Raw genomic sequence first — 12906 nt, 5'->3', positions numbered from 1 at the left:
ACTCTGATGGCACAGCTGGCGCTGCAGTACAGCGCCCTTAACCACGGCGCCACCCGGGAGGCCCCAGCAGAGGACCTTGTGAAGATGCTGGAGGAAACAGGTACAAAAGTATCTATATCCACAGTAAAACGAGTCCTATATCGACATAACCTGAAAGGCCGCTCAGCAAGGAAGAAGCCACTGCTCCAAAACCACCATAAAAAAAAGCCAGACTACGGTTTGCAACTGCACATGGGGACAAATATTGTACTTGAACTGTTTGGCCATAATGACCATCGTTGTTTGGAGGAAAAAGGGGGAGGCTTGCAAGCGAAGAACACCACCTGCTTTGCTGCAGGAGGGCATGGTGCACTTCACAAAATAGATGGAATCATGAGGATGGACAATTATATGGATATATTGAAGCAACATCTCAGGACATCAGTCAGGAAGTTAAAGCTTGGTCACAAATGGGTCTTCCAAATGGACAATGAGCCCAAGCATACTTCCAAAGTTGTGGCAAAATGGCTTAAGGACAACAAAGTATTGGTGTGGCCATCGCAAAGCCCTGACCTCAATCCTATAGAACATTTGTGGGCAGAAGTGAAAAAGCGTGTGCTAGCAAGGAGGCCTACAGACCTGACTCAGTTACACCAGCTCTGTCAGGAGGAATGGGCCAACATTCACCCAACTTATTGTGGGAAGCTTGTGGAAGGCTACCCGAAACATTTGACCCAAGTTAAATAATTCAAAAGGCAATGCTACCAAATACTAACTGAGTGTATGTAAACTTCTGACCCACTGGGAATGTGATGAAAGAAAGAAACACTGAAATAAATCACTCTTCTATTATTCTGACACGTCACATTCTTAAAATAAAGTGGTGATCCTAACTGACATAAGACAGTGAATTTTTACTAGGATTAAATGTCGGGAATTGTGAAAAACAGAGTTAAAATGTATTTGGCTAAGATGTATGTAAACTTCCGACTTCAGCTGTACCTAATACTTTTGGGGTAGACAATAGACACTGGAGCATTTACTCTAAAGGGAAAGTCTGCATAAAGCAGTCCAACACATTCAACACAGGCTGGAGGTGTAAACTGCTGCAGGACAGGTGGAGGCCAGAGGGTTGAAGGTTCACTCACTCCTTCCCAAGGCTGACAGTGGGGCTTTGGGAATAATGCCCAGACTTTAACACAAAAGCCTCCATTGGAGGTCTATGCCAAGTCTGGGCTACTGAGAAGGGAGCGCACAGCGAGAAAACAGCATTAAAAGTTTCTGAGGTCTAAAACCGACCCTGGTCGTACTGCAACATCAATCCGGCATCAGACACGCTACCCTAACCAGCGCATTCTCATCGCTCCCTGTCTCTTTCTCTGTCTCTTTCTCCCTCCAACCTTTTTCTTTTGTGCTAAATGCAGGAAAGCTCAAAACATCTATCACCATCAAAGTCAGGGCATCTCTCTCTCTCTCTCTTTCTCTCTCTCTCTCTGTAAATTACTTGAGAATCCAGCGGAGCGTGGAGACGGATCAGGCAATCTCAACTCATTATCCGAGACAGGGACAATGGTGGGCACCTCCCAGCCTCCTCCTAGCCTCACGCGCTCCCCTCCCCAGACGCCACAGCACTGGCTCCGCTCTGGCCTCAGACATCCCCTCTCTAATAAGGCCTGCCTCTGTTCCTCCCCTCTAACCATCACCTTAACCCAAGCCCATCTTCACCAAACAGAGGGGGAGATACACAACACACACACACCTGAAGATGCCTTTTCTTGCTGAGCATTAATACGGCAGTGTGTGAGGTCTGCAGTGGGTCTGGACGGTCAGCCTCCTCCTACACTAACTTCAATGAAATCATACAGTAACTAGACTACACCCATTTCAGACCTGCAAACAATATGTTTATATGACCCCTTTCAAACAAACCCTTATTGACCACTTATTTGCAGGTATACCCAGTTTATACAGATCAGTGGGTAACTGGCAAATTGGGAGGGGGGGGGGGTGTTGTTAAACCATGGGGGCTGTTTGTATTTCTATTTCGGGAAGTGTTTATTAATTTACTTGCAAAAACAGAGAACCAGTCCCACAGAAATATATAGCTATATTTTGGTTACAGGCTCTGTAAAAATTCAGGAATCATGACTAGATCTTCAGGTGGGTTTTATATTCCCCCTACACCTTTCAGACGGACAAAAAAAACTGGTATAAAAATGCAGGCATGGTAAATTAGACAGATTTTGGTCTGTGTATGAAAGGGATACCAGCATTTCATAGGAAAGTCTTCTGGTTCCACACCATGTTTACATCAAACTGGCCTCAGACATGGATAGAAAACACTCCATGATGATGATGTTCACTGCTCTGCAAATTCAATATACTTTAAAATGACTAAAACCAAATCAAAAAAAAAAAAATCAAAAAAAAAAAAAATCACTTTTAGATAAGAGGCTGAATCCCAAATCACCCCTTCCCCTCGCCCCTCCATTTGTGAGCGCCTCCGCCATATGCACAAGTGTCCCAAAGCTGAGGGAGTGAAAATGATGGAAGGTTTAGGGGCTTATTAGACCCTCCGATTGCCACTTGGACTGAGCCAGCTACTCTGCCGGCTTCACAGTGGTATCCCATCACCATCTTATTTTTTAGATTGCGGAATTTCACACAAAATAATGGAGAGGCATGCCTAATTATAAGCCACCTGTATTTTCTTGTGTCTGATTTCAAGGCTTGGCACATATGAAATACCTCCCAAATTAAATGTTAAACTGTTACTGGTTCTTCTCTAGGTTCCTGTCTTTCTGGGGAGTTTTTCCTAGCCATCGTGCTAAGTCACATCTACATTGCTTGCTGGTTGGGGTTTTAGGCTGGTTTTCTGTATAAGCACTTTGTGACATCTGCTGATGTGAAAAGGGCTTCATAAATACATTTTATTGATTGATTGATGATAGAGGTTTATATATATTGTAAAACAATAGGGGATATTTTTCCATTAGAATTTCATGCTTGTTTTATTATTTAAATGTGGAATATGAACTGAATTCAATAAAGTCACGAGTGTGTCCCGAAGTTGAAAGGTTAATTTGATCTCCTCGTCGCTCTTGAATTCCCCCTCTGAGTTTTGTCAGCAACACGTGACAACGGAGGGCTCTCCAAGCGAGTTGGTAGGGACGAGGGGCTGGTTTGCGATTCACAGTCTCTTCAAAAGGTATCCCCGACTTCAAACCTCTATCTAGTTGGGCCAATGTAGAGAGAACGTTCCTTGTTGGCTCAGATTGGTGCGATGGAATGGCACGCACACGCACAGGGCTGGAGGAGAGGAGGTTCACAGAGCTGATTAGCACATGCTTTATGAGTACTTGCCATGCAAGGAGCTGGAGCGCCCTGGAGCTTTCCTCGGTGTAGAGCCAGAGCAGACCAGAACAGTGCAGTACCTGGCATGTATATATTATCAAGTGCACTTTCAACTCTTACAGTAGAATATCATGCTGCTAGTACACAAACTTCAAGGAACTATCTCTATATCTAGGGGTAGCACTCTTGTGAAGAGGAGGCTATAAAACTGTAAGGGAGCCAGATTTGACTTGGGGGCTAGAAACCTCTTTACTTTGACGACTGCATACACTCCTGTAGACAAGTTCCAGCATCCCCATAGCGATGGAACTTAAGCTTACGGGTGTTTTAACGATGCATCGTTCCTACAACGACCGAAGATGTAACATGCGGTTCCCAAAACACCACACAGAGAGAACGCTGAAAATCATTTCAATATGATAGAAATATGTAGCCTATACTGTATTGATCTTTGCAGTCATCTCAGTTTCATTTGAAGCCTCTTTTTATCCTAGGATTGTAAAAATTGCAATTGGTAACTTTGTATTTGTAGTCGATTTCGCTCTGACGATATCGGCAGTCACAGCGAGACCGATAAACTTGATTCTGTGATTAGCAGAGATCTTCTGTGAACAGTATAAAGTGATGCGAAGGGCAGAAAAGCATCTAACAACGCACTTAGCTGTTCTACGAGTGGTCTGAGGTAGTCGGCAAATAACAAGCGCTTTTAAGTGCGACTTTAGTAATGATGGCTTTTGGGAAACAGCTCTGAGATTTAACGATGCTCAGACGAAGGTTCTAATGATGAAATTAGCCTTAAGATGCTTTTGGGAAACAGCTCTGAGATTTAACAATGCTCAGACGAAGGTTCTAATGATGAAATTAGCCTTAAGATGCTTTTGGGAAACAGCTCTGAGATTTAACGATGCTCAGACGAAGGTTCTAATGATGAAATTAGCCTTAAGATGCTTTTGGGAAACAGCTCTGAGATTTAACGATGCTCAGACGAAGGTTCTAATGATGAAATTAGCCTTAAGATGCTTTTGGGAAACAGCTCTGAGATTTAACGATGCTCAGACGAAGGTTCTAATGATGAAATTAGCCTTAAGATGCTTTTGGGAACCTGGGCTCTGGTTATTTGAAGCAGGGACAAAAATACAGTTTTATATTCACTGGATGTGGTTGGGAAAAAAAGATGAACCGGTGAATTGACTGTAAAATATATTTAGCTATTTGTGTAGAAAGAGGTCATGAAAACCTCCAGGCATCTACTGAATGAAAGCCTATAGTGAACACTGACCTTCTTGGCTGCGTCAATGCACTGCATGTACGTTTTGGCCAGGTCTGAGCATTGCAATGTCTGCTCCCGGTTCTCCTTGTAGCAGTTGAGGATCTGGGACTGCAGGTTGATGCACACAGGCTCTGTGTTCCTCGCTCTGTGGACACACACAGGTAAGGGGTCAGCCCAAAGGTCATCAAAGAGAAACAGCTTAATGATTTTTTATTAGAACACAGCAAGCAACATGTCCAACATTACTACAGTGTATGATCAGTGACATTGTATTTTTGTGAAAATCATTTCAGGTGATTGATGCAGTGACGAGCCGTCATTCAGGTTGAGCCCCACATGCTTTGAGCCTCACCTGTTTAAAACAAAAGATACAATAATAATACTTTTTTTTTTAAAGCCTGTTTTGCAAGTCATTATGGCATTAATTCGTGTCACATATCAGTTTAGCAAACAATGTAAAAAAAATTGTAAAATGTCAAAATGTCCTTGAGTTAATAAAGAAGCATACAAGCCTAGCTCAGTGCTTTCTGTGGTGGAGGGGCAGCCAGGGAAAACACAGCGTGTAGGCATGGTTCACCTTCTCTGGTTGTGCGGGGATTGGCACAGTTTGCGAGCAAACTGATGCACTGTCCACAGGACATGTTGATGCCACTGAATCAAGGCAGAGAAACCTTAACACTGCACACGTGATGGAAGCATGCGACATAAATCGCTGCTCATGTGCAAGAAAGGTTTCGGAAAGAGAACACTTAATTGCGTCAAAGTTGGTAGACAGCAATTTTTCCCTCAGTATGTACATTCCTTTCCGACTGCAGAACACGTGTGCTACCTCAATTTACACACAATACCCCATAATGACAAGGCAAAAAAGTTATACATTTTAGCAAATTTATACAAAAAAAAAAACAGAAATATCACATTTACATAACTATTCAGACACTTTACTCAGTTCTTTGTTGAAGCACCTTTTGCAGCGATTACAGCCTCTAGTCTTCTTGGGTATGATGCTACAAGCTTGGCACACCTGTATTTGGAGAGTTTCTCCCATTCTTCTCTGCAGATCCTCTCAAGCTCTGTCAGGTTGGATGGGGAGCATCACTGCACAGCTTTTCAGGTCTCTCCAGAGATGTTAGATCGGGTTTAAATTCGAGCTCGAGCTGGGCCACTCGAGGACATTCAGAGACTTTTCCAGAACCCACTCCTGGGTTGTCTTGGCTGTGTGATTAGGGTCGTTGTCCTGTTGGAAGGTGAACCTTTGCCCCAGTTTGAGGTCCTGAATGCTCTGGAGCAGGTTTTCATCAAGGATGTCTCTGTACTATGCTCTGTTTATCTTTTCCTCAATCCTGACTAGTCACCTACTGTTGTCCCTCCCGCTGAAAAACATCCCCACAGGATGATGCCGCCACCACCAGACTTCACAGTAGGGATGGTGCCAGGTTTCCTCCAGACGTGACACTTGGCATTCAGGCCAAAGAGTTCAATCTTGGTTGCATCAGACCAGAGAATCTTGTTTCTCATGGTCTGAGAGTCTTTAGGTGAATTTTGGCAAATTGCAAACGAGGGGTGGCTTCCGTCTGGCCACTCTACCATAAAGGCATGATTGGTGGAGAGCTGCAGAGGTGGTTGTCCTCCCATCTCCATAGAGGAACTCTGGAGCTCTGTCAAAGTGACCATCTTGTTCTTGGCCACCTCCCTGACTAAGACCCTTCTCCCCAGTTTGCTCAGTTTGGCCAGCTCTAGGAAGAGTCTTGGTGGTTCCAAAACTTCTTCCATTTAAAGAATGATGGAGGCCACTGTGTTCTTGGGGACCTTCAATGCTGCAGACATTTTTGGTACCCTTCCCCCAGATCGGTGCATCGAAATAATCCTGTCTCGGAGCTCGATGGACAATTCCTTTGACCTCATGGCTTGGTTTTTGCTCTTACATGCACTATCAACTGTGGGGCCTTATATAGACAGGTGTGTGCCTTTCCAAATCATGTACAATCAATTGAATTTACCACAGGCGGACTCTCAAACATCACAAAGATGATCAATGCAAACAGGATGCACCTGAGCTCAATTTCAAGTCTCATAGCAAAGGGTCTGAATACTTATGTAAATAAGGTATCTGTTTTTATATTTAATATATTTGCAAAATATGGAAAAGGTCAAGGGGCCTGAAAACCTTCTGAAGGCACTGTATGTCTTGTATGATGCTGCATAAGTGATATGCCAGGGAGATATATATATACTGTAACTAAGAAAGTATTACTAAGTGTATGTTGTGTAGTAAGCTGTTAGTAGCCATGTGTCTCACTCTAAAAATGTAGTCGCTCTCCCCCTCAGAACTTAGCCTATTGTTCTGATTAGGTGGTACACATGTAGCCTGTTTTAGAGAAATGCCATCATCGGATATTGTGAGTGCATTTTTTGCTTGCTTATGTGCCCCTATTATTTAGCCTACTATTCTGACTTGGTGTACAGGGAAAATACTGTAAGAATGGCACATATTCTGAATTCTGTCGCTGTCCATTTCAAAAGTGCTGAATGCATAGGAATATCTCAGCTCGTCTATCTCAGCTCCCTCACGTCTTAATCGAAATTACAGCTTGCCACTTATCCGTGCATCGTTCCCTTATGTCATAGATCGTACATCTACATTGTTATATTGCTTATATAGGTCTATCTTATTCATAATTTTAAGCAATGTTACAATGAGGCATTTCATTGTATTGCTTACTTTGTGTATTATAATTAGCTCATGTGCTTTCTCCACGAGGAGGGTATACGATATAAAGTTGTTGGGTCTGTAACCATGAGGGGATACTATACGATATAAAGTTGTTGGGTCTGTAACCATGAGGAGGGGATACTATATAATGTTGTTGGGTCTGTAACCATGAGGAAGGGAAACTGTATAATGTTGTCGGGTCTGTAACCATGAGGAAGGGAAACTGTATAATGTTGTCAGGTCTGTAACCATGAGGAGGGGATACTATATAATGTTGTTGGGTCTGTAACCATGAGGAGGGGATACTATATAATGTTGTTGGGTCTGTAACCATGAGGAGGGGATACTATATAATGTTGTTGGGTCTGTAACCATGAGGAGGGATACTATATAATGTTGTTGGGTCTGTAACCATGAGGAGGGGATACTATATAATGTTGTTGGGTCTGTAACCATGAGGAGGGGATACTATATAATGTTGTTGGGTCTGTAACCATGAGGAGGGGATACTATATCATGTTGTTGGGTCTGTAACCATGAGGACGGGATACTATATAATGTTGTTGGGTCTGTAACCATGAGGAGGGGATACTATATAATGTTGTTGGGTCTGTAACCATGAGGAGGGGATACTATATAATGTTGTTGGGTCTGTAACCATGAGGAGGGGATACTGTATAATGTTGTTGGGTCTGTAACCATGAGGAGGGGATACTGTATAATGTTGTTGGGTCTGTAACCATGAGGAGGGGATACTGTATAATGTTGTTGGGTCTGTAACCATGAGGAGGGGATACTGTATAATGTTGTTGGGTCTGAAACCATGAGGAGGGGATACTATATAATGTTGTTGGGTCTGTAACCATGAGGAAGGGATACTATATAATGTTGTTGGGTCTGTAACCATGAGGAGGGATACTGTATAATGTTGTTGGGTCTGTAACCATGAGGAGGGGATACTGTATAATGTTGTTGGGTCTGTAACCATGAGGAGGGGATACTATATAATGTTGTTGGGTCTGTAACCATGAGGAGGGATACTGTATAATGTTGTTGGGTCTGTAACCATGAGGAGGGGATACTGTATAATGTTGTTGGGTCTGTAACCATGAGGAGGGGATACTATATAATGTTGTTGGGTCTGTAACCATGAGGAGGGGATACTGTATAATGTTGTTGGGTCTGTAACCATGAGGAGGGGATACTATATAATGTTGTTGGGTCTGTAACCATGAGGAGGGGATACTATATAATGTTGTTGGGTCTGTAACCATGAGGAGAGGATACTATATAATGTTGTTGGGTCTGTAACCATGAGGAGGGGATACTGTATAATGTTGTTGGGTCTGTAACCATGAGGAGGGGATACTGTATAATGTTGTTGGGTCTGTAACCATGAGGAGGGGATACTGTATAATGTTGTTGGGTCTGTAACCATGAGGAGGGATACTGTATAATGTTGTTGGGTCTGTAACCATGAGGAGGGGATACTGTATGTTGTTGGGTCTGTAACCATGAAGAGGGGATACTATATAATGTTGTTGGGTCTGTAACCATGAGGAGGGCTACTGTATAATGTTGTTGGGTCTGTAACCATGAGGAGGGGCTACTGTATAATATTGTTGGGTCTGTAACCATGAGGAGGGGATACTATATAATGTTGTTGGGTCTGTAACCATGAGGAGGGGATACTGTATAAAGTTGTTGGGTCTGTAACCATGAGGAGGGGATACTATATAATGTTGTTGGGTCTGTAACCATGAGGAGGGGATACTATATAATGTTGTTGGGTCTGTAACCATGAGGAGGGGATACTATATAATGTTGTTGGGTCTGTAACCATGAGGAGGGATACTATATAATGTTGTTGGGTCTGTAACCATGAGGAGGGGATACTATATAATGTTGTTGGGTCTGTAACCATGAGGAAGGGATACTATATAATGTTGTTGGGTCTGTAACCATGAGGAGGGGATACTGTATAATGTTGTTGGGTCTGTAACCATGAGGAGGGGATACTATATAATGTTGTTGGGTCTGTAACCATGAGGAGGGATACTGTATAATGTTGTTGGGTCTGTAACCATGAGGAGGGGATACTATATAATGTTGTTGGGTCTGTAACCATGAGGAGGGGATACTATATAATGTTGTTGGGTCTGTAACCATGAGGAAGGGATACTATATAATGCTGTTGGTTCTGTAACCATGAGGAGGGATACTGTATAATGTTGTTGGGTCTGTAACCATGAGGAGGGGATACTATATAATGTTGTTGGGTCTGTAACCATGAGGAGGGGATACTATATAATGTTGTTGGGTCTGTAACCATGAGGAAGGGATACTATATAATGTTGTTGGGTCTGTAACCACGAGGAGGGGATACTATATAATGTTGTTGGGTCTGTAACCATGAGGAGGGGATACTATATAATGTTGTTGGGTCTGTAACCATGAGGAGGGGATACTATATAATGTTGTTGGGTCTGTAACCATGTTTGCCAGTGACAGTCTCTTCCTATTGAAATATTTCTGATCCACAAAAGGTTCAATAATAGACCCATGTAATTCCAGTTGATATTGCAAGGGTTGTTTTGTTTGTGCAATCTGTGTGTTGGTATATTGTCTATAAAAGTGGATTCTAGTGATGGTCTTTTCCTTCCTTTTTAGACTACATAATAAAAATGGTCGGCTAACCGCTGAGTCCGCGTCTCTCTCTTCCATTCTGTGTGGTGACTTAAAGAAGAGTAAAGTTACATTTACTGAACATAAATATAAGAATGTTGATGTATGGTTCAAAAGTAAAAAAGTAATGTCGACATTTGTTATTATTGAAGGAGAATGGGTTCTTATCGAGTTAGACAAATCCACTAGGAGTCAGTAGAAACCATATTTATTTAATGCTGCAATATGTACATAGAAATGGGAGTTATAGATCTGTCATTCTCATTGAAACCAAGTCTAAGAAGCGGTCTTTCTATTCTTAAGTTTTCATTTTTGTCATTTCTACTTTCGGTTTAGTACATCATCTTCAAACCGCTGAAAATATAATATTCTGGGTGGAAAAGATATTGGAAAAGATATTGCACAGCAGTTTATATGGTACAACGATTCTCTAAACTATACTTGCTAAAATTCAAATAGATCACCTAATTTTTGTTTATTTGACAAAACAAGTAACCAGGAAATGGCAGAGAGATTTCTGCATAGTGCATCTTTCAGCAAATCAGCCATATCAGTAGCTCAATTAAGTGTTTTCGCTGCCAGACAAGGCTCCGCTGATAGCCAGGTGTAGCGGTGGGAAGGATTCACTCCGTAGTGGTGAAAAGAAAGCTCTGCTGTTGGGACAGCTTTATGTAGGCCCTAACAGTTTGTGGGTACCATTTGTCAACGTTATAGTGCATTTCATCTATTGTTTACTGTTGTGTAGTAGCGTTGCTGGCATGCACCTAAAAAAAATGTTGGTTGAATTTGCCCCACCAAGATTTACATGCTAAAACCTCCACTGGATTGATGTGAAGGACACTTTAAGACAATAAAATGTTCAAAGTTAATAAGAAAGCTAAATGGCAACCACTATTCTTGATTCATCTACATTAAAACTGTTTCCACATGGTACCTGAAAAGAAACCTCCCGTCTCACACAAACACACACTCAAAACATTTTAGTTTTCTTTTGTTCTGCTGTATTATTGACTATGTTTTGTTTGTTCCATGTGTAACTCTGTGTTGATGTATGTGCTGAACTGCTTTGCTTTATCTTGACCAGGTCGCAGTTGCAAATGAGAACTTGTTCTCAACTAGCCTACCTGGTTAAATAAAGGTGAATAAATAATAAAAATATTTCACATTACATACCAATACACACAAACACACACTCATATTTCACATTACATACCAACACACGCAAACACACACACTCATATTTCACATTACATACCAATACACGCAAACACACACACTCATATTTCACATTACATACCAATACACGCAAACACACACACTCATATTTCACATTACATACCAATACACACACCAACATCCCCCAGTGTGTACAAATGTCTCCCTCTCCATCCTGCGGACACTTTAGTGGAATGAATAGGTGGGGAGAGACAGGTTCAACTGAATTACTGGCAGAGAGGATATTCACTAATAGAGCCGGTGACAAGCGCGGCATTGACTAATACAACGATGATAAATAACCTGATACTGTGGCTAGAGGAGGCAGGGACACACGGTCACCCTGGCAACCTTTCAGCAGTGATGTCATTGAGCCCCCAAGATTCCCATAGACACAGACACAGAGTAAACGGTTTATGTTTGTGTCTTCCGAAAGATGTTGACTTTAATATAGAGGGCTGCTTAGTACAGTACAACCTCTTTCTATCAACCATAACCAGCGTACGGCTACAGATTACAAACGGTGCAGAAATGAATAAATCATTCCTAATTGAACGAATCAAAACGAGCTGATCAAATCAGGCTGAATTCAGAGATTGAATTAGCTTGTTGTAATATGATATGTGATATGTAACATAATTGGTCTCTGCATTCCGATTTCCCAGTGATGGATCTTTGTGGCAGATTCATTGCCAGGTTGCCATGCTTAATGAAATTTGATTGATTATGCAAAGTCATGTGCATTAAACCCTCCTATCCTCTCCCTCTCTCTCTCTCTGCAATGCACTCCAACAGCTACTCTCAGAGGACCGTTTGACACGGCGCTTAATTGAAACCCGAATTAAAACCTGGGCTCAGCTTTGATTCGGCGTGCAAGCCAACCCCGGCATTTCAATTAAAACACATCCAAGGCTCCCATCACATCACGCAGCATATTACCAAGCAGCAGAGCGATATGCTATCGCTAGCGTTTCCTTGTGAGTTGCTTGTCTTATCTGAACGGTTAAGAGGAGAGAAGAAAAATACGAAGGATGGGAAATAAATCTCCATCAACAGCCCATCAAGGCGTGTTTAAGGGAGGATGAGTCCGTGTATCTGATCCCCGTTTTACTAAATGCTGAAGCTCTTCCTTCCTCTGTTTAATAACGACAGCGGCAGAGGAAAAGACTAAAGCAACGCTCTTCTTTGCGCTGGTAAGATAAGGAACTCTCCTTTAATTTAAAATAAACTGCCTTCATCAGGGAAGGAAGCTCCAGATAGCGCAGCAGGTTTATTAAAGGGGCCTGAAGCAGAAAATTGGTTTGCCGCAGCCAAAGCTGAACCGAATTGAACCAAATTGAAGGCGAGGTCTTAAATAAAAATATTAACTGAGCCGCTTAGGCCGCTTTGAGTGAAGCAGGCTGTGCATATGAGCAGTAATTTCGGAATTCAAAATCTCTAAGTAAATATAACGGAACACAGAGATTAGGCCTTAATTACTGCAGATTTCAATTATTTTTAATCTCCTCCAGAGAACGCGCAGTGGAAAAACAAAGGCTGACTTGTGAAAATCTGCCGAGCTTAGAGGCAAAAGGAGAAATGAAAGACTAGAAATCAAATGGAAAGAGGAAAAACAACTACAAAAGGTTCCATTAGCAAGCTTGCAATATGTATATTCAAATCAATAGAAATGCTAAGCAGCACAAACAAA

At 42.1% G+C, this 12906-nt stretch overlaps 1 protein-coding gene across 2 annotated transcripts in view; it reads right to left on the bottom strand.

Annotated features, from left to right (window-relative positions):
- The window catches only part of chchd6a (coiled-coil-helix-coiled-coil-helix domain containing 6a), a 65339-nt gene that overhangs the window by 15309 nt on the left and 37124 nt on the right, over nt 1-12906 (bottom strand). For both annotated transcript variants that reach the window (XM_046344149.1, XM_046344150.1), the window contains one exon: nt 4613-4748. In XM_046344149.1, the coding sequence (XP_046200105.1) occupies nt 4613-4748 (136 nt within the window). The remainder of the gene's footprint in view (nt 1-4612; nt 4749-12906) is intronic.

This window comes from Oncorhynchus gorbuscha, linkage group LG03 (genome assembly GCF_021184085.1).
Source record: "Oncorhynchus gorbuscha isolate QuinsamMale2020 ecotype Even-year linkage group LG03, OgorEven_v1.0, whole genome shotgun sequence".
Classification (NCBI taxonomy): Eukaryota; Metazoa; Chordata; class Actinopteri; order Salmoniformes; family Salmonidae; genus Oncorhynchus; species Oncorhynchus gorbuscha.
The sequence above is the reverse complement of the archived record's forward strand: the minus strand, read 5'-3'. Positions and strand labels throughout refer to the sequence as shown.